This window comes from Cyrtonyx montezumae, unplaced genomic scaffold (genome assembly GCF_038088225.1).
Source record: "Cyrtonyx montezumae isolate F1298 unplaced genomic scaffold, pur_monq_1.0 scaffold_31, whole genome shotgun sequence".
In the NCBI taxonomy this organism is placed as follows: Eukaryota; Metazoa; Chordata; class Aves; order Galliformes; family Odontophoridae; genus Cyrtonyx; species Cyrtonyx montezumae.
The window spans coordinates 4,609,166-4,628,618 of NW_027072036.1; the positions used below are offsets into that span (position 1 = coordinate 4,609,166).

At 42.7% G+C, this 19,453-nt stretch overlaps 1 protein-coding gene across 5 annotated transcripts in view; it reads right to left on the minus strand.

Moving 5' to 3' along the window:
• Positions 1 to 17,514, minus strand: part of ZMYM4 (zinc finger MYM-type containing 4) — a 33,362-nt gene extending 15,848 nt beyond the window's left edge. For 2 of the 5 annotated variants that reach the window (XM_065744740.1, XM_065744744.1), the window contains exons 1-9: positions 17,269 to 17,514; positions 9,064 to 9,106; positions 8,146 to 8,667; positions 6,802 to 6,869; positions 6,035 to 6,205; positions 3,068 to 3,146; positions 2,379 to 2,631; positions 382 to 556; positions 55 to 267 (exon numbers count right to left, since the gene is read on the minus strand). In XM_065744740.1, coding sequence (XP_065600812.1) covers positions 55 to 267; positions 382 to 556; positions 2,379 to 2,631; positions 3,068 to 3,146; positions 6,035 to 6,205; positions 6,802 to 6,869; positions 8,146 to 8,667; positions 9,064 to 9,106; positions 17,269 to 17,310 — 1,566 coding nt within the window. In that variant the 5' untranslated portion in view covers positions 17,311 to 17,514. The remainder of the gene's footprint in view (positions 1 to 54; positions 268 to 381; positions 557 to 2,378; positions 2,632 to 3,067; positions 3,147 to 6,034; positions 6,206 to 6,801; positions 6,870 to 8,145; positions 8,668 to 9,063; positions 9,107 to 17,268) is intronic. The other 3 variants (XM_065744741.1, XM_065744743.1, XM_065744742.1) reach the window with 3 other exon arrangements.
• Between the last annotated feature and the right edge of the window lie 1,939 nt (positions 17,515 to 19,453).

Below are 19,453 nucleotides of genomic sequence, written 5' to 3' on the forward strand. Positions count from 1 at the left end.
ATAAACCAAAATCTACCAAATCTACTGTTCTTTTAATGTTGTGTCAAACTATACCTGCTTGTACAGTGTCACGCACGTTGAACTGCAGAACTTTTTTGACTGCCCCTCTATCTGCAGCATGCGACACTGCCCAGATCCACTGTAGCAGTAACCACCACAATTCTCACAGCAGTTCATGGTCAAGTTATTGGCAGAGCGGAACTTGGAGAAGCAAGCATCACTGCAGAGCTTGTGTACAACATTCTGGTAATTCACTTCATGTCTGATCTGGAAGAGAAGAAAGGATACTAACAAGAACAGAAAGAAAATGCAAGCTTATTCCTAAGATAGCAAGTTTCCTGATGTAAAGGAAACTGAAATGGAAAAGAAGTTTGCCATTACCACTGCATTCTTCTGGCACATGCTGCACTTGGTTGAAATGCTGTTAGTGTGAATAGTAATAATAGGTTTCCTTTTCATTTCATATGTAGAGAGACATGACTGGCTGCAGAAATCCTTACTGGCGTTTGTGTTGTCAAACTGGGCAGTGATTACATCCTTTGGATTTAGAATTTCTCTACAGGAGGAAAGAAAAACAAGCAAAGATAAACACTGGTTTCATGGCAACTTGCTCTCTTTTGTTTTTGCAAACTAAACATTCCCTGGAAGATGTTGGATTTATTTAATTCAAAGATTTTCTTTTTGCTGATTTAAGTACCTGTCTCCATTCCTCTTCTCCTATTAGTAAAACAGTTGGGTGCAATTCTCAAGTAGATATACTGTGAAACATTTTGTACCCTGTCTTAGGAGTGACCTACAAAGACATCAGGTTGTATAATTAATCTTTTCAAATGGAAAAGAGAAAAGGTTTTGCACAGTACTGACTAAAAAACTGTAAAAAGCAGAATATGTGGGTTAATTCCTTTTAACAATGAAAATATTAATGATAATGGGATAAGGAGAAAAAGAGGGAAAAACAAAAAGGTGAGGACTTCTAATTCCCACTTAGTTACACCCTAAATGGTCTGACTAGTATTGTATTTTCCTCCTTTAATCTCCAGTCTACTGTTCTCTTTGCTGCTGGATTTATTAAACTGAACTTCCTACTTAATCTCTTTTGTAACTGTCATTCATAGAACATTCAAAGACTGCACATCCATAAATTGGAAGAAAATCTTTATATTCCTTCCTCGGATGAAGGGATACCTCCTCCTTCTTGTCTTTTTAGATGTAAACCAATTTCCAACTTTAATAAATACAAATTACAGCCAAAGACTGCTACACTTTGTTACAAGGTCTATTCACACCAAGACAGCAAGAAAGAGGAATAATTAACTGAAGTCTCAAGTTGAAGTTCAGTTGACCTTGTAAAACAGGAAGCAATAAATCTATTGTTGAAGAAATGATGCATGAACAAAGCAGCACTCACTTTACAAAGTAACTTTCATAACTGAAAATAATTCGTATGAATCACTGTCCTCTGTACAGAGACCCCAGAGTGAGCAGTCTGTGAGGTTGTTTACTTGCCTCAAGCTCCTGAATAGAAATATGACAGCTCAGAGAGCTGGCCACAGACATGTCTTTATACTAATTTGGAGATAATACAAATTAAAATAGAATATGAAGAATTGAAATGTTTCTTAGAGCTGAAGATTCATGCTGGTGTTTCCAACAGGACAGTGGAAAATGCAGATCTTCTATTCTAAAGACTTTTTTTTGAAGTAGTCTCTAGGCCTAGACAGAAAGCAAATGACTGAATACTGAAGCCCCAACCATTTGAAACACTCAATTCTTGACATACATAAACCTTCCTAAGATGTACATAGATTAACCATGATCAGGTAATAGCTGCAGTAACAAATTCTGAAGAACTGAAACGTACGTAAATCTAAGCTCACAGAATGGAGCCAGACTGGAAAGCTTTCTCTTTTTTTTTTTTTAAACAGAATCTAAGGATCTATCTTGCCTAGAATATATTAATTTACCCATGTTTTACTTCATTAGAGGGCATCAGTAAATCTTTTTTCACCAAGAAGAAACAATGCAAAGTGTTTTTTTGAAAATGTCTGGCTGTTTTAAGAGTGCAGTGACATTTTAGAACAGAGGAAAGTGGAGAACCTTTTCAAATACAGATAGCACGTGGCTCTTTTAAACTGGAAAAATACAAAAGGTACACTTCACAATAGATGCTTTAAAAAGCATCTGTATGCAAAATACAATTAACTAAATAGAACTGCAAGTAGACAGACCAATTAACAAATAACACCATCAGGCATGATTTATGGAAGGGCAGCGTACAGCGGGCAATACAGAACAGCACGTTGTACAAGAGAACTGAAACCTTCTCATTATCTGCTTGAGTAACAATTATTCTCAAACAATTTAAAACGCTGTCCTACTTCGAGCAGCTTGAGCAGGTTTTCTTGGTAGAAGCTGGTGGGCGACAAGCTGGAACAGTGTATCCAGTGAGGCACAGTGTGGAGCAGAAGAGCTGGGTAGAGCCTTTCCTCTGGTATGCTGTCTGCCCCTTCTGGAGGAATTTTTTACAGCCAGAACAGGAAACCCGAACAGCTGTGCCTGGAACTGAAGGAAGCATTTTACTCATGCCAGAGGATGCCACAGCAGGCTGGAAACCTGATGACAGCTGTGGAGCTGAAATAAAAAACAGAGAAAACAGAGTAGCTGTTAAGATATGTATTACACACAATTTACTTTTGCATAGGGAGCAAGCTTATGGCTTCATTGGGACTGTCAGGGTCTAAGTGAGAACTAACAGCAGATGAACTCTCTGTTATATGTGTCCTGTGCTGGTTTTCTGCAGAGTACACTGTTTCAACTGCTCTTGAGAATGAGAATGCACTTTTAACATGGCTTTCACATTCAGTTCTCCTTTGCCTCAAAAATACAAATATTTCTCAGTCTGTGATTTTCATAATCTCTAAAACAAAACAAGTTTTGTTTGCTCTTTTTTCTACTGGGGTTAGACATAGTAAATAAATTTTATTTTCACAGAATACACTGCAAGACTATTTGCAGAGGTAATGCGTTTTGTAGATTTAAATGAAGTCAAGTCTTGCCTGTTCCTTACCAAGAGGACTGCCACTGACTGAAAACACAGCACTGATTTTCAGCTCCCCTTCCTGAGTTTTTGGCTGTTGGCCGTACTCCTAAAACAAAAGAAAAGGAAAAGGAGAACAAATACACACATGTAATAACAGGTTGTATGATTTCCATTCTCTTATAATGTTGCATTGAATCTTAAGATCCAGGAAGGCAAGAAAGAACCTCTTCAGCCTGTCCCAAAGGCCAGGCTCACAGCTGCTGCCATCCAAGTACCACACAAAGAACCCACCCAGAGCTTCACAGTGAAGTGTACAACTGAGAGCATCACGCAGAACTCAGAAGTGTGATGCCTGCTGCCTTTCCTTTTCCACCTACATCCCCAAGACATTCAGCATCAATGTGTTAAGACAAATATTCACATTCCAGCCTCACAAACTTCCCAACTAGAAACATTCTGCAGTCCTTACATCTTTACTCTTGGAAACAAGCTCTATTTTCAAATTCATAGATGACAGTAACAGAGCAGAAACTGAGATCTAGCTGGTGAGAAGTGTTCTGTGCTTAACTCAGGTTAAGGACCTGGGAGGAGCCCACGGTAAAGCTTTACAGCAGGTTAAGAAACTTTAAGCTGGGACAACAACGTTCTGCCCCATTCTGAACTAGGATCTGATTGAGGGATGCTGAATAAAAAACCCTCCCTTCATTTTAATCTTTTTACCATTCTTGGTCAGCTTAGCTCCACAAAGCAGTGGTGTGAAGCTGGCAGCAGGCAGACCATTGCAATCCCTACCCAGACCTACTTCAGTGGAAGGGGAACAACCGTGCTCTTCCTACAGGATGAGAAAATCCCTGCAGACAGCTGCTTGTGGAATAGCTGGCATCCTACAAATTACTAGCTCACCTCACAGCAGCTATTCAGACTTTGACACCATGCCTCCTGCCCATGCTTTTCCTAGAAACTCGAACCGTAAAGCAGCTTGTAACACTCGACATGTGAATCTTAATAGGCTGAAAAGAATAATCTCTTGGAGCCACACGGATGATAAGATTTAACCTACTTACAGTCATTTGAGAACAGAGAGGCCATGATGTCATATTATGACTGAGCTAAATTAACAGTTGCTATCTGACTGCAAGGTAAGCCAATCTGCAATCACTGGGCAAAAATAAGCTCTCACTTTTCAGCAGCAGCAAACTGCTCCCTCAGCTTAATCCACCTCCAAAAAATCACACCCTGACATCCACACAACGTAAGTCAACGCTCCCATAGCAAAATCACAAGTTTCTGCACAAAGACAACCAAACTATTTCTCAGCAGGTTTCCCAGGAGAACACCCAGCAGCATTAGCTCCTCACATGAACAAGCAGACAAGCATACAAGTGCAAGGAAGGGAGGTTTTGGGCTGTGTACAAGCATGCCATGATGATGGGTTTCAAAGTACCGTGGTTGCTTTTATTTTCATATCACAATTTAAAAACCAGTTATTTCCAGGAATGCATATTTTTAAGCATTTTAAATCAATACTAGTAATAGGAATTGAAGTAAACCCCAACATCAGCTCTGCAAGGTGAAGCACAGTTTCACAGCAGTGTAACTGTTGGAAGCAGAGAACTTTCAGCTCCGACTACTGATTACAGCAAGGAACACTTTCGTCTTTCAGAGTGCACAGGGAAAAAAGGCTGTAAAACATTTTTGATTCAAAGCAAACCAAAATGAACCATCATCAATTCTCATGCTTTTCCAGTATCAAAGTAGATCATTATAGAATTTTACTCCAGGAAATCAGTATTTTTTTTTTTTTTACCAATAAGATACTTCAGATTGTTCACATCTTCAAACTTCCTCATTAATATAATCCTTGATAAGCACCTTGCACTACATTCCATACAGATTCATTCAGCAGGTATATAATATATTGCACATTATATATATATATATATAAAATATATAATACAGCATTTGGGGATGACAAATGAAGAAACATTTAACTAATCTACACATGGTTAGATATTAACCTCAAAGAACAGAACAAATCAGAAGGGCAGTGGAATCTAAAGAGTTTCAAATACTCAGTTAACTTCTTTATTTTATCTACCCATCAGTATCATGGGAAGAGAAGAAAAAACGTTGGAAAGATGGGCCCAGAAATAAGATGAAGTATAGCAAAAGTATACAGAATGAGACTAGAAAAACTAATGCCTGAATAAGAACAACAAAACTACTGCCAGCGCAAGTGGGAGTCACCTTGGGAAGTTTTGAGCACCTTTAATGTGTGCAAAGTTTGGCACACAACCAAAATATCAGCACTGAACAGACAAGAATTGCAATGTGGATCATCTCCTTGGTGCAACACTGCAAACCAGTGGCAAAGAGTGAGAGCTCAGCAATGCTTGCCCTGGCACCGTGCAATCCAATAGCTCTGACTTTCTCCATTTTGCAATTACTGAACTCTTATCCTATACCACCATAAAAGATGTCAGCCTCAAATGACAAAGTCACTTGACTTCACTGACCTGTATGCATTCAAATACTTTTTGTAAGGGAAGACCTCTCAGTATAAATGTTTATAAAAATAAAGCAAAGTACCACTGTGCTCAAAACACCAACCTTAAACAGGGAAGCAGCAGGAACTGCTTAAGCTACACAGCACTAATTGTGACAATTCACAAAATATTCAGTAAGACATGACTAATTTTCTAGTGGGATCTAGTAGAGATGAAGTGCCTATATTGCCACAGATTTAATAATGCAAGTTTTATAGCAGTTTGCTTTGTCGCTAGCTGAAATGCATAAAAACTCAGTGACACGGTAACATGACATCAAAAAGTTGGGGGTTTGGGTTTCATGGTAGAATAAGAGGGAGAAATCCTTCTACTAAACTACATTCTTCAAGTTAAATTTCGGTCAACAAACCAAATAAAATGCTGAACTTATGTCCAGCCTATGCGGTCAGTTGTCAGACCAAAATGAGAAATGCAATGGGAAACTTACCTCAGAATTATCAGGATCATCTTTAATTTTGTCTAATAGTCCCTGCTGTGGGGCCATAGCTTTATCATATTCGTCATCCAAAGGCTCCTCCTTAATTCTAATATTTGGTGCAAAGGAATTCCCCAGCTCTTGTCCAATAGATTCCTTACTAGAAAATAGGTAGCTAGACTCCTGAAACAATAATATGAAAAAGAATTCACCCTCCTGCATCTGCCATGAGGAGTTGGGCTGATGCCAAGGGGAGTTTCTGTTGCAGACCAAGAGAAATGGGTCCTACCACTGGAAGGTGGGAGAAACGAAGGGCAGCAGCCGCTGCCTCTACCTCCCTGCAGCACCCTCTGTCATCCCACCCCCAATCCTTTTCACTCCTCTGGACAAAGCAGAAGCCACCCAGCTCTCTAAGTTGGTTGTCAGTAAGGGCACTCAGTTGGTTGGGCAGTGTCTCCTGATGATAGAGCTGTTCCCTGCTTCATTTGGAAAAAAGGCAACAGGTCAAATGGATGCATCCAGGTCTAGAATCAACTCACCCGTCACAGTCTGACCATGCTGGACATGAAAGTGGCTATCAAGAGAATCTTCAATTCAAAGAGAGGGTCAGCAAAATTTTACAAAGTTATATGCAGATTGTTTAAGTAGTAAAGACATCTATAAGTCAGAAGACCAGTTTTCTTGATACTCAAATTTACACTCAAATATAACATAAGTATTTTGAATTATTCCAGTATATTGCTGCACTTGCAAAAGTGTTTGAAAGATCTATAGCTTACCCTGAAGTTAGTTTCTGGAGTTTGTGGCGCTAACTGCGTCCGTAATGTTTCTTCTACTTGACTATGAACTGAGGAAAACATATACATTAAATATAAATGAATACAGATTCCAATGCATTTCCTTAAAAACTATCTAGTCTCATACTGATACCCAGCCCCACAGCCTGACAGCACCTCAGAAGCATTAAAACACTCCCTTGTTCTTCCCTGGTAACCCTTAATACCTTCCCTGGTATATAAGATGGTAACCCTTAAAGAGAAGTGATATTTTAATGTCTACTGAGCCACTATTTTCTTAGACCAGCAAAATAATGATGTAATCCTGAGGCAGAATTGTTCATTCAGGATTTTCTATACCCCGTTGAGTTCAGAATTCTGCCATGTTTCAACTTTTAAATCAGAAAACAATTTTCAGAGCACCAACTTCCATCTTTCTTTTGTTTGCTTTTTGTCTTTTCCCCATTTCTCAGGAAACAGCATTTTTTTTTAACAAATATCTTTTTAAAAATACTGGGTTTAGATACCAGAAATATAAGCTGTGAGTCTCAACAAGCAGTCAGAGGCTCTCACTTGTTGGCCAGCCCTCACTCTGTACAGTCTTCTGAATGAAATTAAATTGCACATTCCATCCTGGTTATTCTTAACTCCCTCATTCACTGTTCTACTGCAATTTTCAGAGCGTGGGAAATCAAAACCAGGTGTGTGGGTGGCAAGACTACTGGTGAATTTCAGGCTCCCTCACACAAGAAATGCATTACAGGCATCCTTGGTTCTCTCCGTGTTGCTGGACAAAGTCCAAGACACAAGTATCAGAAGAAAAAGGAGAGCAGCCTCCCAGGAAAAGCAGATCTCAAGTTACTCCCTGGCTGACTTCCTGCAGGCACTAATATTTCTAGCAAGCCTTCCTGCAATGTTACTATGAAAAGCATGCCGCTTTAAGCATGTGCAGTAATGAAGAATTGGCACTTTGCTCAAAAAAGGCTTTTCTGGACAAAAGTTTAACCTAAATGTCATCAACTATTCCTTAAAGGAGCTCCAGGGGCTAGATGACAGAAAACCAAAAGGAAGCTCAAGATGTCACCCAGTTTGGTTTAGTAAACCACAACAACAAAGGATATGAGGCAGCTTCAAAACAAGCTGTGTTTGATGAGACACCCCCTAACACTGCCAGGCCCTTCTGACATCCCAGTTAGCTGTATTTTATGGTTCTGTATCAAGTCTTTCCCTCCATATAGCAACACATCTTCATCGAGACGATGTCTTTAACTATTGCTATTGCTAATTTCCATCTAGCTCTTCTTCCTTCCTCCTTGCTGGGTAGCCAGGTCTACGATGTCAAGTTACCTGCTTTGTCAAGAAAACTGCTTTTCAATCTAGAATCCGTATCTTTAGGGATTTTTTCCAACCGCTTTTCATGTTCTTGAAGATTTCCTTCTCTACTCTTGTCCTTTGTTGAAAAAGTCTCTTTGCCATTATCTCTTGCTATGCTAAAATCTTTTCGAATTGATTTAAATACAGGACCCTGCTCAAAAGGTGAAGTCAGATCCTTCTGGATTGCATTTTCCATCTGACTATCTTTTTCACTGTCCAGCTCATGTTCTGTAACCCTCTTGCTCTCTTCCAGATGGTCTTCAGAAGGGAGAGTGTCTTTCGGAGTGAAATTCTGATCATCTTCGTTGTCACTCCCAACAACAGGTATGCTTGCCAAATCCCCAGAGTTCAGAAAGTAATCATCATCATCGTCATCATCCAGCAGTGAGTTTTCAGATCCTGCTCGATTCTGTATTTCATAAGAGACGCTGTCGAGGGCAGTTGGTAAGGTGTGGACAGCATCCTCAGACATTTCTGCATCCAGGATTTCACTACCTAGGGAAGAGAAAATGATAGAACAGTCAGAACATTTCCCAGCTCTGTGTGTAACAAAGGTGAATAAAAGGGTCCTTTGGTAATCTGGGCAATGCTGCAATTCCTCGAACCCTTTAACCTTCTTGGACCAGCACTATGGGACAAACACCGCTGACAAAGAGACCTCTCTGTCCCACTCAACACACAGTGAAACAGAGGCTGATCTGAGAAAAAACAATCAAAGAAAGAAAAAACATTAATTCCTATCACTAGTAGCATTTGTGCAGAAGGTATCGTGGGGACAGAGCAAGCAGCAGGGGTTAGGAGAAGGGCAAGACAATTTTTTTTTGTCAGCAGTGGTACTTCTAAGAATGTTTTGTGGAACTATGTCTTATGTAAATAAATAAAAATACTTACATTTCTCTGTAATATCAAATACTGCATCAGATTTATCTTCAAACTGTAAAAAGGAAAGCACTACATCATTATCTCGGTCAACCTGGAAGTATTTTTCTAAAACGAAACCAATCAAAAGCCAAACCAAAATGAAGAACCACAGCTCCTCCTCCATCCTTTCTTCCCCCAGGCAGAGTTCTATTTAAAACTGCTACATTGCTGAGAAGTCACAATTAGCACAAGTTCAGAAGCACATAGAAAAGAATTACACAACAAACTCAGAATTAGCTGCTAGCTTGAGAAGGTGGAGAAGGAATGTCAACATTCCTAACAACTCACTTCCTAACAATGAGATAATGAGAGTCAGAAGGAGCACAATCAACAAAGAACCAGACAACCATTCTGAGCGCTGCACAGAACATCTGTTCTCACTGAATGCTTTCTGACAGATGTTGAAGTTGACAGTATGTCTGAAGAAATGTGTGCACTCCAGATAGTTTCCTTTCCAATGTCCAGCTCTCAGCAGCACTCCTCATTTCTGTCTAAAAGATAGCAGTGATTCATTTAAGTCATCGCTCCTTCCTCAGCATCTCCATTGCTACACATTCATTTCTGGTAGGCCGTACTCACACTTTGGTCCTTAAGCCATCTTAAGGAAAGTAATGGGATTTGATAGCAAAGGGATGATCTCTAACTTTGCTGAACTCCAGTCATTCAGTTGAGATGAAGCACCTGAAGCAGATTTCAACCCAAGTAGCTTCTGGACTCTTTTGAGATCCTCTGCACATGTGGGAAAGTATCACAGGTTCCAGACACCTCTAATTCACTCTTCCACTCAAAGAAATGACAAGGCACAACTTAGCACGAGGGGGACATCTACAAGTGCACGTTAGGCACTACCAGGAGTATTTCTGACAAGCTCAAAAACATACATATCTACATATGAATACATAAATATTTACACACATGTTATGTATATACATATGTATTCCATATGAAGCTATGCCCTGAAATGGGCTCATACACTTCCTTGAACTAGTGCAGGGTGTTCTCCCAGCTTCTGTTTGCTGTAATACCTTTTATTTCTTCTGCTAACACATTTGAAGATTCAGTGGTTGAAAGGCAACAGGAGAACTCCAAAGGCAAACATGCAACTCATTACCAGAAGGCATTTCTTGGGGTCATTCCAGACAGACCCCACGAAGAGGAATCTCAATATCCCAGCATCAGTCCCAGGTGAGTGCAGAACGGGAAGGATCCACAATGGAAACACAAAACGTTCAGCTCCAAGCTCCCAGCAGAGCCCTCAAAACTTACTTCCAGTTTTAAAGCACAGCTCAGGACTATCATTTGAAACACCTTCATTTAAGCACTTCAACGAGTGTTTTGCCAGGGAGTAACTTAATGATACTCACAGTGCTTTTAAGGTAGTGAGTGTTCCCTAAGAGCCTGTGACAGAAGTGTTCAGGCATGATGGAAGTAAAATTAAATGTTTTAAAATATACCCTCCTTAGTGACTCTGCCTCATTAGCTAGCATTGTACACAAAGCAATGCTCTGCCCAGTGAGGCTGCAATAAATAATACAAGAAATAATGACAAAACAATTAGGTATTCCTGGAAGCAGTATGTTTTAACTGTTCTTTACACCCAGATAAAGTACTGCTGTTATAAATATATAAAAAACACAACTCACTACTTATGTCACTGCACCTTTTTAATGGCATACTGTTCTGAGGATTAGCTCCTTTGCTTTGAGCAGGTGGCAGGACACTGCTTACCATTCCATACAAGCTGCTCATTTGAAATAACTAAAAACCCATCCCATACTTTAAGAGCATCTCAGGTTGGCACAGCATCCACAGATGAAAGAATCAGCGGATTTGGTTGTGTGAGATAAAAAAAGAGAGAAGCAGCCTATGGATGCACCCTTGTTTTGCATGCAAAATTATGTCTTTAAACAGAACAACCCCAAACCCCAGAACAACTTAACATACGCAGGCACGCATCCTTCCAGCGAGCCTTCCCAAGTCTGATCCGAGGTTTTACTGCATCGCTAAGCAGCAAACTGCGAGAAGGAAGCAGATGTTGAGAAAACACCAACTAAAAATAGGCAGAGATCCCTGAATGCACCTACACACCACAGCACACCCTCCTGCTTCAGCATTCTGCTAAGGAAGATGGGAGGTTTTTTTTTTTTTCCCCAAGCAACTCCAGTCCTCGCCGCCATTCAGGAACCAGGTGCGGGCAGCCCAGGCAGCATCCCCCGACCTTTCCCAGGGAACAGCAGCAGGGATGCCGAGCTGCCAGCAAACCGCACCGCGTGTGCCCAACTCAGCGGCAGGAGTCCCGCGGAGCAGCCGGAGCCCAGCCACCCTACCTTCGAGCACCTGAGCAGGGAAGAGCAGAGGGTAACAAAGAGCCAGCCTGCTGCGGGTACCTGCTACAGGAACAGATCGGCGGCGGCAGGAAGAGAACCCGGCGGGGTCAGGCGAGCCGTGGAGCCGGGAGCTGCAGAGCCCCCTAGCCGCCCCCGGGCAGCAGCCCAAGGGGGGAGCGATCAGCCCCGGCAGAGCCCTGGGGGGGAGGGAGATGCGGGGTGGGGGGGGTGAGCTAGGTGGGCTTCGCGAGGCTTGTCCTTGCACACGCTCAGGTTGTTTTTAATTGCTTCTGCTGGTTTTAGTCTTAAAGTAATGAGACGCACGCTAGGATGCATTAAAAGCCATCCGAACCTACACGTATGAAAGGACAAAGGGAGACACTGTTACGGTTCTTGCGGACCCCATCTTCCCGTTCCAGAAATACAGTTTCACTTTGTATCCCCCTTAAGCACCTCAAACGAGGATGCTCCCTACAAGCGGAGCAAGGCACGCTCTGCTGGCATTTCATCTCTCCCTTCTCAGGACGGAACGGTCCAGCAGGACGCGCTGCGAGCAGCGCAGCTCAGACGCGGATCGCCCCCTTCTGCCCCCAGACTGCTCTGAGATTTCTGAATATTCATGGCCCGCTTCCAGACAAAGCCTCCGCCGACCTACGGCTCCCATACCCCCACGCCGGTGGGGCCGAACTTCAGGGAGTCACGGAGTGTTTTCCCTGAAGGATCACTGCTCTGAATCCGTGCAGAGCATCGGGAGACGTGAACCCCCCCGGCAGTGCCCACCCACAGGCACCAGGTACCGTGCACTGCCCCGAACACACGAAAAGCAAACAAATCGAGGCATCCACAACAAAGGCTTTGCTTTTAAAAGCAAAGAAATACTCCCCTTGAACCCTCGCTGAACTTTCCCACTGTAGTTAGTGTCACTCGTTGGTTGTAGTGACTTGATTTTGGCTAAACTCCATCTCCACCGGAGATGTGAAGAACTCTCATTTCTTGTAGCACATGGCAAAGAAAACTGAAGCTCGTAAGTTACACAGATATGAAAAGCTCCCAAACAAGACCTGTCCACACGACAACAACGCCCATTTCTGTGCTGTGTGCATCAAGCAGTTGTCCCAAACCAAATGTCATGCTCCAGATAGATACTTCAGCGTTTCCCAGATTACAAGTGTATACCTGAACATTTTGGCCACATCTTTCAGAAGTGTGACTCATGTGGATGAGGACATTCTGCAGTGCACACGATTCCTGCAACTCTGTTGAACTTGGAAGAAATCTCATTAACTGAGTGCAACCACCATGTCTTCAAGGGAAAGCCAGTCCTTATGGCACAGCTGGGAAACAAGGAGGAAAACGATCCTGGCTGGGCTGATCCATCCAGGGATGATCCCTCTGCTCAGGTTTCCTTCAAGAGCATCACTAACCATGTCACAAATTCCTTATACTGTTTGTATTATTAATAATAATAAAAAAGCCCCTAAGGAAAGCAACACGCCTTTAAAACCTAAGTTACCTGCTTTTCACTGCTTTTACAAAGCCTGCAGGATAGCACTGCATGCACATCAGAAGGCACGCATGTGGCACCTCCTGCTTGTTGATAAACACAGCAGGGATTATCAGCCCTCCTTCACAGGATGGTTTATATGTTCATTAACATATAAATCATCTCAACTACCACGAGGTACTGTGAGTCTTTTCCTTCTCCTAACAGTTCAGTGCCAACAACAATGGGGATGAGAGTCAGAGAGCTTGCACGTGTATGCAATGCTCTCTACTGCCTTATCTTAGTCCTTAAGATGAGCAGTCATGCAATCTGCTTTACTCCTCAAAGTTTCTTCCTAACTCACTCTGTTCTGCTTCTCTTCCACGTTCCTCTACAGTACTCTCCTCCCCTGCTCTTATAAAAATCACTGATTCTTTACTCCCATCTCATTTGCCACTGTCATTCTGGCTGCCTTCTGATTTTCTCCTTTCCTATGAAGAAGTGGTTGTTAAAATACATAGCTTATCAGGGTGCTCCACCTTCTTGGCAGGTATTATTTATAGATATTCAAGCTCTTCAGAATGACATGCCTGAAAACAGGTCAAAACAGGCAGAAAGAACAGCAACACCATGTGAGCAGAGCTCTCAGCAAAGCTACAGGACTGCCCTGCTCCATGGCTCCATACAACTGTCTGCACACAACTCCTACAAAAACCAACTATTGGTACTAAAAACCAGAGCTATATCTACTTGACTCTTCTGCCTCCCAGCGAGAAGACAAAGTCTGCCTATTTAATCCCACACATGTACCACAAGATTTTCCTTAAGCATCTCTATCCAATCCACCTGGTATGTCTCTGGGCAGATATTTTGCCAAACAAGTACCAAAGTGTCATTTTGTTCATGGAAAACAACGTCAACTGCAACACCTCCAATCAGGCAGCACTCAACTTACTGAGCACACGTGATGTTCTACACTAACTACACTGCATTTCATAAAAGCCCTCTTGAGCACGTAACACCGTTTGGAATAAAGCTGAAATAATTCCTCTGACTTTTAAGATGGATTGAATAAATAGCAAGATACAAAAAAGAAAACAGCAGGAAGGAGTCAGTAAAAAGAAAGAGGAAGAAGGAAGAACTCCAAAACGACTCCTGTAGGAACAGTTATGTTCAGATGCACTAATTCTGCCTCAGGTTCTTCTCACTTAAACACAGACAACCAGACATTAGTTTATCAGGTGAGTGACTCCACTTTTCTCTTTTGTCAATGGAGATGCTTCTCCAGAACTCTATCACATCCTCCCATCCTGTGCTTAGTATGTTACCATACAGGCTACAAAGACACAGGCTGCACAGCATGCTGCTACACCTTTGCATTTTTTGTGCCCAGAATGCCTGCATCTTGCTCCAGCTCTCCAGTGTGACCTTCTGGGCAGTGCTGGAGCTTTCTGACCACAGGCAGCAGAAGCCCAAGACCTAAGAACCAGGCTGTAAGCAATTGCTAGCTTAAACCTGAGATTCTAAAGACGTTGTTCAATGGAAGCATTACTGTTAACGATGATTTGTATGTTAACCCTTTTAAAATTGCACACTACTCTCAAAAGTCAACACAGATATCCGAGGGAGATACCAATCTACATTACCATTGTGCTTCTTTACAGAAAGGACAGAATACAGCATGCCACTGGTGGATCAGAAACACATTTTTCTACTGAAGAGTGAAAGGCGAAGATGACAGATGCCAAGAGCACACACAGCTCTCCTAACATGCCTTGGATGAGGTGTGCTCTGCTGGAGAAGCCCAATTTTGAGAAGTTTAGATGATCACAGAGAATGTTATGAGCAAAAGCAGGAGTCAGGCACAGGAGCACTGCTTTTATGCAGTTAGCAGACTTACAAAATGGAAGATGGAAACCATCTGAGCAGAGGTAGCCACCGATGGAAAACACTGAAGAAAATTCACTATGTTAAACTTGCAACAAGAGTTGTTTATGGAAAAGACAACATGAATGGGAATGCCTGGAAGGAATGGTGGGATACAATGGTCAGTAAATGAGAGGACAGTTGAGATCACTACTTCAACAACATTGGGAGACATTTTGGAAGGAATTTCCAGTATCCCAACCACACAAGCAGCATTGAAGCAAGTGTAAACAGCTGACTTTCCTTTTGCTTATGATATGCTATGTGAAAAGCCTTACTGTAAAAGACTAAGCTTGATTATGCTTATTTTTTATTAAAAGGTTAATTCAAGGATTATGACAGCAAAGCATCCTTTGAGCGGTGCTCAAGCTGTTGCAGAGAAATATATTTTCATCACCTTTATATCACTTAGAGTACCTAGAAAGAAAACTTTCCAAATAAGATGTATTTAATTTTTAAATAAATCCACAAAATTAAAAGTCTTGTGCAAACAGCTGTTTCTTGATGTTGACACCCAGGTGTTCACCCGTTCACACCAAACCAATTCCCAAGAGCCCAAGCATCAAATTTCAGCACTAGCATTGTACACCACAAGCCATTCTGTCTAGCTCAATGGGTTGGTTGAGTATTGTAAATAAAAAATCATTCTATTCATAATCTAAACTGTTCAACAGCAACCTAAAAAAATAAAGCTGAAGTGCCACAAATAGTTTAATGAAATTAAAAAATAATAACAATGAGCAACTGTTATGTTAATCCTGATATTATTTAGGAAGTATGAGAAGTTGAATGTGTTGACATATTTTCATTAGAAAATACATCAGTTTTTATTTCAGGTAGATCAAGTACTTAGCCATAAGAACTTCCACAATTTGCCAAAAAACACACCAAAGTTTTCCATTACTGAGGAGGGACACGTGGAGCAATAACTGATGGAAACTTCTGGACTCAATACCAAGTGGGTGACTACCCAACCAACACAAAAACAGTTTTTCCTGAGACCAATGAAAATGAACTAACTTTATGATAGTTTTTTCTTCTATTTAAGCTAGCAGGTGGCAATCTTGAGAAGAAAAAAAGGCAAACTTTTTTTTCCCCACTAGGCAACACTGAGTAACTTGTCAGATAAATTGATTATAAATTAAACCAAAGCAATGGCCATGGCAAGACTAATAGGTGCTCGGATAGAGATCTCAACCTCTCAGAGCGAGCTGCTCCACAGCTTGAGAGTCACCATGGTTTGAAGGTTCTTCTTTATGCCCACTATCTTTTCAGATATCAGAAATGAAGTTTTATTAAGAGTTCTGAAGTCACTGTCCTACATCCAGCCACTTCCCTTTGATCTTCTTGCAGACAGCCAAAATCTTGATCATCCAGAGATGTGTAAGAGCTGTGAGCAATCCTGCAACACTCTCTGACTCTGCTTGTGAGCAAGGAGAACACGGTGAAAGCCATGGCTTTAAGACAAATCAGTGATTAAGTTCATTCCCATAGCTGTAGGGAAGCCAAACATCTGTGCAACTGCTCCAGTTATACTCTAGAAGGTCAACTGCTCTGTTTGGCAACAATGAGTTTCAATGCAAGTTTTGCATTCTCTGCAATAAATTCAGAAAACACAACTCGTCTCACATACTGGAATGGAAAGCTACTTGGTGTTCTTCTGTTTTCCAAGGTCACAGAATGGGAAAACTCCTTCATCTTTGGAAAGACGGAACTGGACAGCTCAGACATTAAGCAGCCTACAGACTGCTCCATACATATTCAAATGCAAATTAGCAGCAACAACCTCATTCTATCACAAAGCTTTCAATAAGAAGTTACACGCACTCCACAGAGAGGACTTCACTTGTTGAAAGAATATCTTGAACACAGCTTACAAAGTTATTTGTCCTCAGTTCCTTCACAGGCTGCAAGACGTGGGCAAGAACCTTCTGCTGTTCTTCAAGTAGATCCACGTGTACTTATAGACTGCAACAACATAGTGCCAAGCCTCGGGGTTAACACTACTGTTGGCTTTGGGAACCACCAACACCACGGAGCTGCCACCCTGATGCCTCACTACACTTTGACACAGACAACTGAAATAAACTGAAGAAGAGCAACGAGAACATTGCATTTGGAACAAGAAGAGGTTGGACAGTTGGATGGCATCAACAGCCCCTCATTCCTTCCAAGTTTATTCATTCAGCGATGCCAACATGCTAGCAAAACCACACCGAGATGCCCTCAACACGGAGAGAGGGACGAATACACCACAGAGTGAGTGGGACCCGAGGCCTGAGGGCAGCACCTCCGCACAGGACAGCCCCAGCCATGGGGCCCAGCCGCCATGCCGCCGCCCCGGGGGCGTTGGACAGCGGCGGTGCCCGGTGGGCGCATCCCACCCCGCCCCGCCCCCTGACCCCTCCCCTCTGACCTCCCCTCGCGCCCCCCACTCACCCTGGCGCAGGGGCCGGGCCCCTCCTCCTTGGCCTCCGCCATGTTGCGCCCCCCCCTCAGCTGTCCCAGCCTGGGGCGCGGGGCCGGGGGTCACTCCCTTTCAGCCTCCCTCTCTTTTTTCGAGGGTAGATCGTGGGAGGCTCGAGGGGTGCCGGGGCCGGCCCCGCGCCGCGCTGCGGCGGGAGGGGTGGCGGGGGGGCCCGGCAGCTCCTCAGAGCGGCGGGGGAGGGTCGTACCCGCCAGGCCGCGAGCCCTCTTAAAGCTGCAACGACAAGCCCAGCGCGGGGTCGTAGCGCGCCTGCGCCGCGCGCCTGCGCACCACCTCCCGTCTCCGCCTCCCATCTCCTCCTGCGCATGCGCGTTGCGGTCTCCTCAGGACCTGTCTCGCTGGCTCCCCTAGAGTTGCAGGGACTGAGGGGACGGCGGGGGCTGAGGGCTGGGACCCTTCTTGGCCACCTCCAGAGAGGTGTAGGGATAGAGTACGTGAGGCTTGGCTTGGGTTATGTCAATTGATGACTGGCTTTGACTGGCCCCATGGCGGCCACAAGGCCCACGATGGCGTAGCATGGCTGCCAGGCTGTGCGTCGCAGCGATGGATGCTGCAGGCCTCGCCTCACTCTATGCTTCATGCCTCACCTCATCTCAAGCTTTACCTCATGCTTTGGCTCACACCTCTCCTCAAACATCACATCAGACCTCCCGTAGTGTCATGCCTCACCCTGGGCTTTGTGTCGTGGCTCCACTCACAGCCCTGGCTGTGCCCCAGAGCCCACTGCACATCCCCAGCACTGTGTCCAGCACCATGAGGATGCCATGGGGATGGATCCTGGGCTGGAAAATGAGCCAAGGTTGTCATGGTTTTGTTCAGCAGCACTCCAGACGTTGACATGTTGGACTCGCAGCCTTCTTGTTGGACAAGGGTATGTATTTGTTGATTTGGCAGGATGCTCAGCACACTACAAAACATCATTTAACAACGTTATCGCATCCCAAACCCATAGCAATAAGGGCTGTGTCATGCACCTTTGAACCTAAGTCTGTTTGCTTATTTTGTGCCACTGTGAAGCACTTCCTTCCTGTGCTGAATCTACTGTGGAGTGGTTTTGAAGAACACATGGAGTATTTCCAGAACATTCTTTTTTTTTTCACTTTATTGGAAACAGACTAAAAACATCCTTGGTTTTTTTGTTTTTTTTTTTTTTTTGGTTGTTGTGTCAAAGCTCATGAATGAGCCATTATGATTTTTTTAGTTATTCTAACATTTGTTGGTATGACTGTAAACAGCCATGCTTTTAATGTCAGAATGGACGTTTTATATTTGACCACATTTTTCCTCATCAAATGTTGGTGTGAGGGCTGTTTCCACAAACTCCAAGGACTTAATCCCATGAAGATTTCCATATCTGTTTACCTTGAAATACCTGAGAGGTCACACTTGGTTTGCAAAAACCGGTGTAATTCTTCAAGATGAAAGCCTAAATATTTTAAGCTTTGTAATGTTGCCTGCAATCTTCATGCTTTCCAAAACTTAAGACACTCAAAATGTTAGCAAAGCATACACCTATTAAAAAAAAAATAAGATGCTGTGAGATACCATTCATTTTTATGGTGAAAAATGTCAAACCTTACACATATCTGTAAGTGACTGGTAAGAACAGCTTGTTCCTTTCTCCTTGCAATTTAAATAATCTAAAAGCTTGCTAAAACTTGGTCCTGCAAAGAAATCTCCACTGCCTGGGTTTATCAGATTTGCACAATTAAGGGGTGGTATTGAGTAGCAGCTGCATTTCAGCAGTAATTGAGATGAACCTTTAGCAAACACTGGTCTTCATCTGGCCTGAAATGTTTAATGCATGATGTTGGGATTCATTTCGGGAACACTGTCAGATGTCTCCTTAGAAGCTGCTGCATTCCAATGACAGCATTAATGAATGCAGTATTTTAGTAATGTTTAACAGTAATAATTAGTAATTAAATAATAATAATGCTTTTCACATCCTCCAATATGAAGTAATTCTAGTTAATGTGTCGTTTTGTTATATTTCTTAATTTGGGATTCTTTATGACAAAGGATATTATAGGTAGAGCATAAGCTTACGGTGAAATTAACTGTTCAAAAGTTACTTTCATCTTTAGAAAGCTGCAGGTGAAAAGGATGAGTATTTTAACTCATTTAATGGGCACA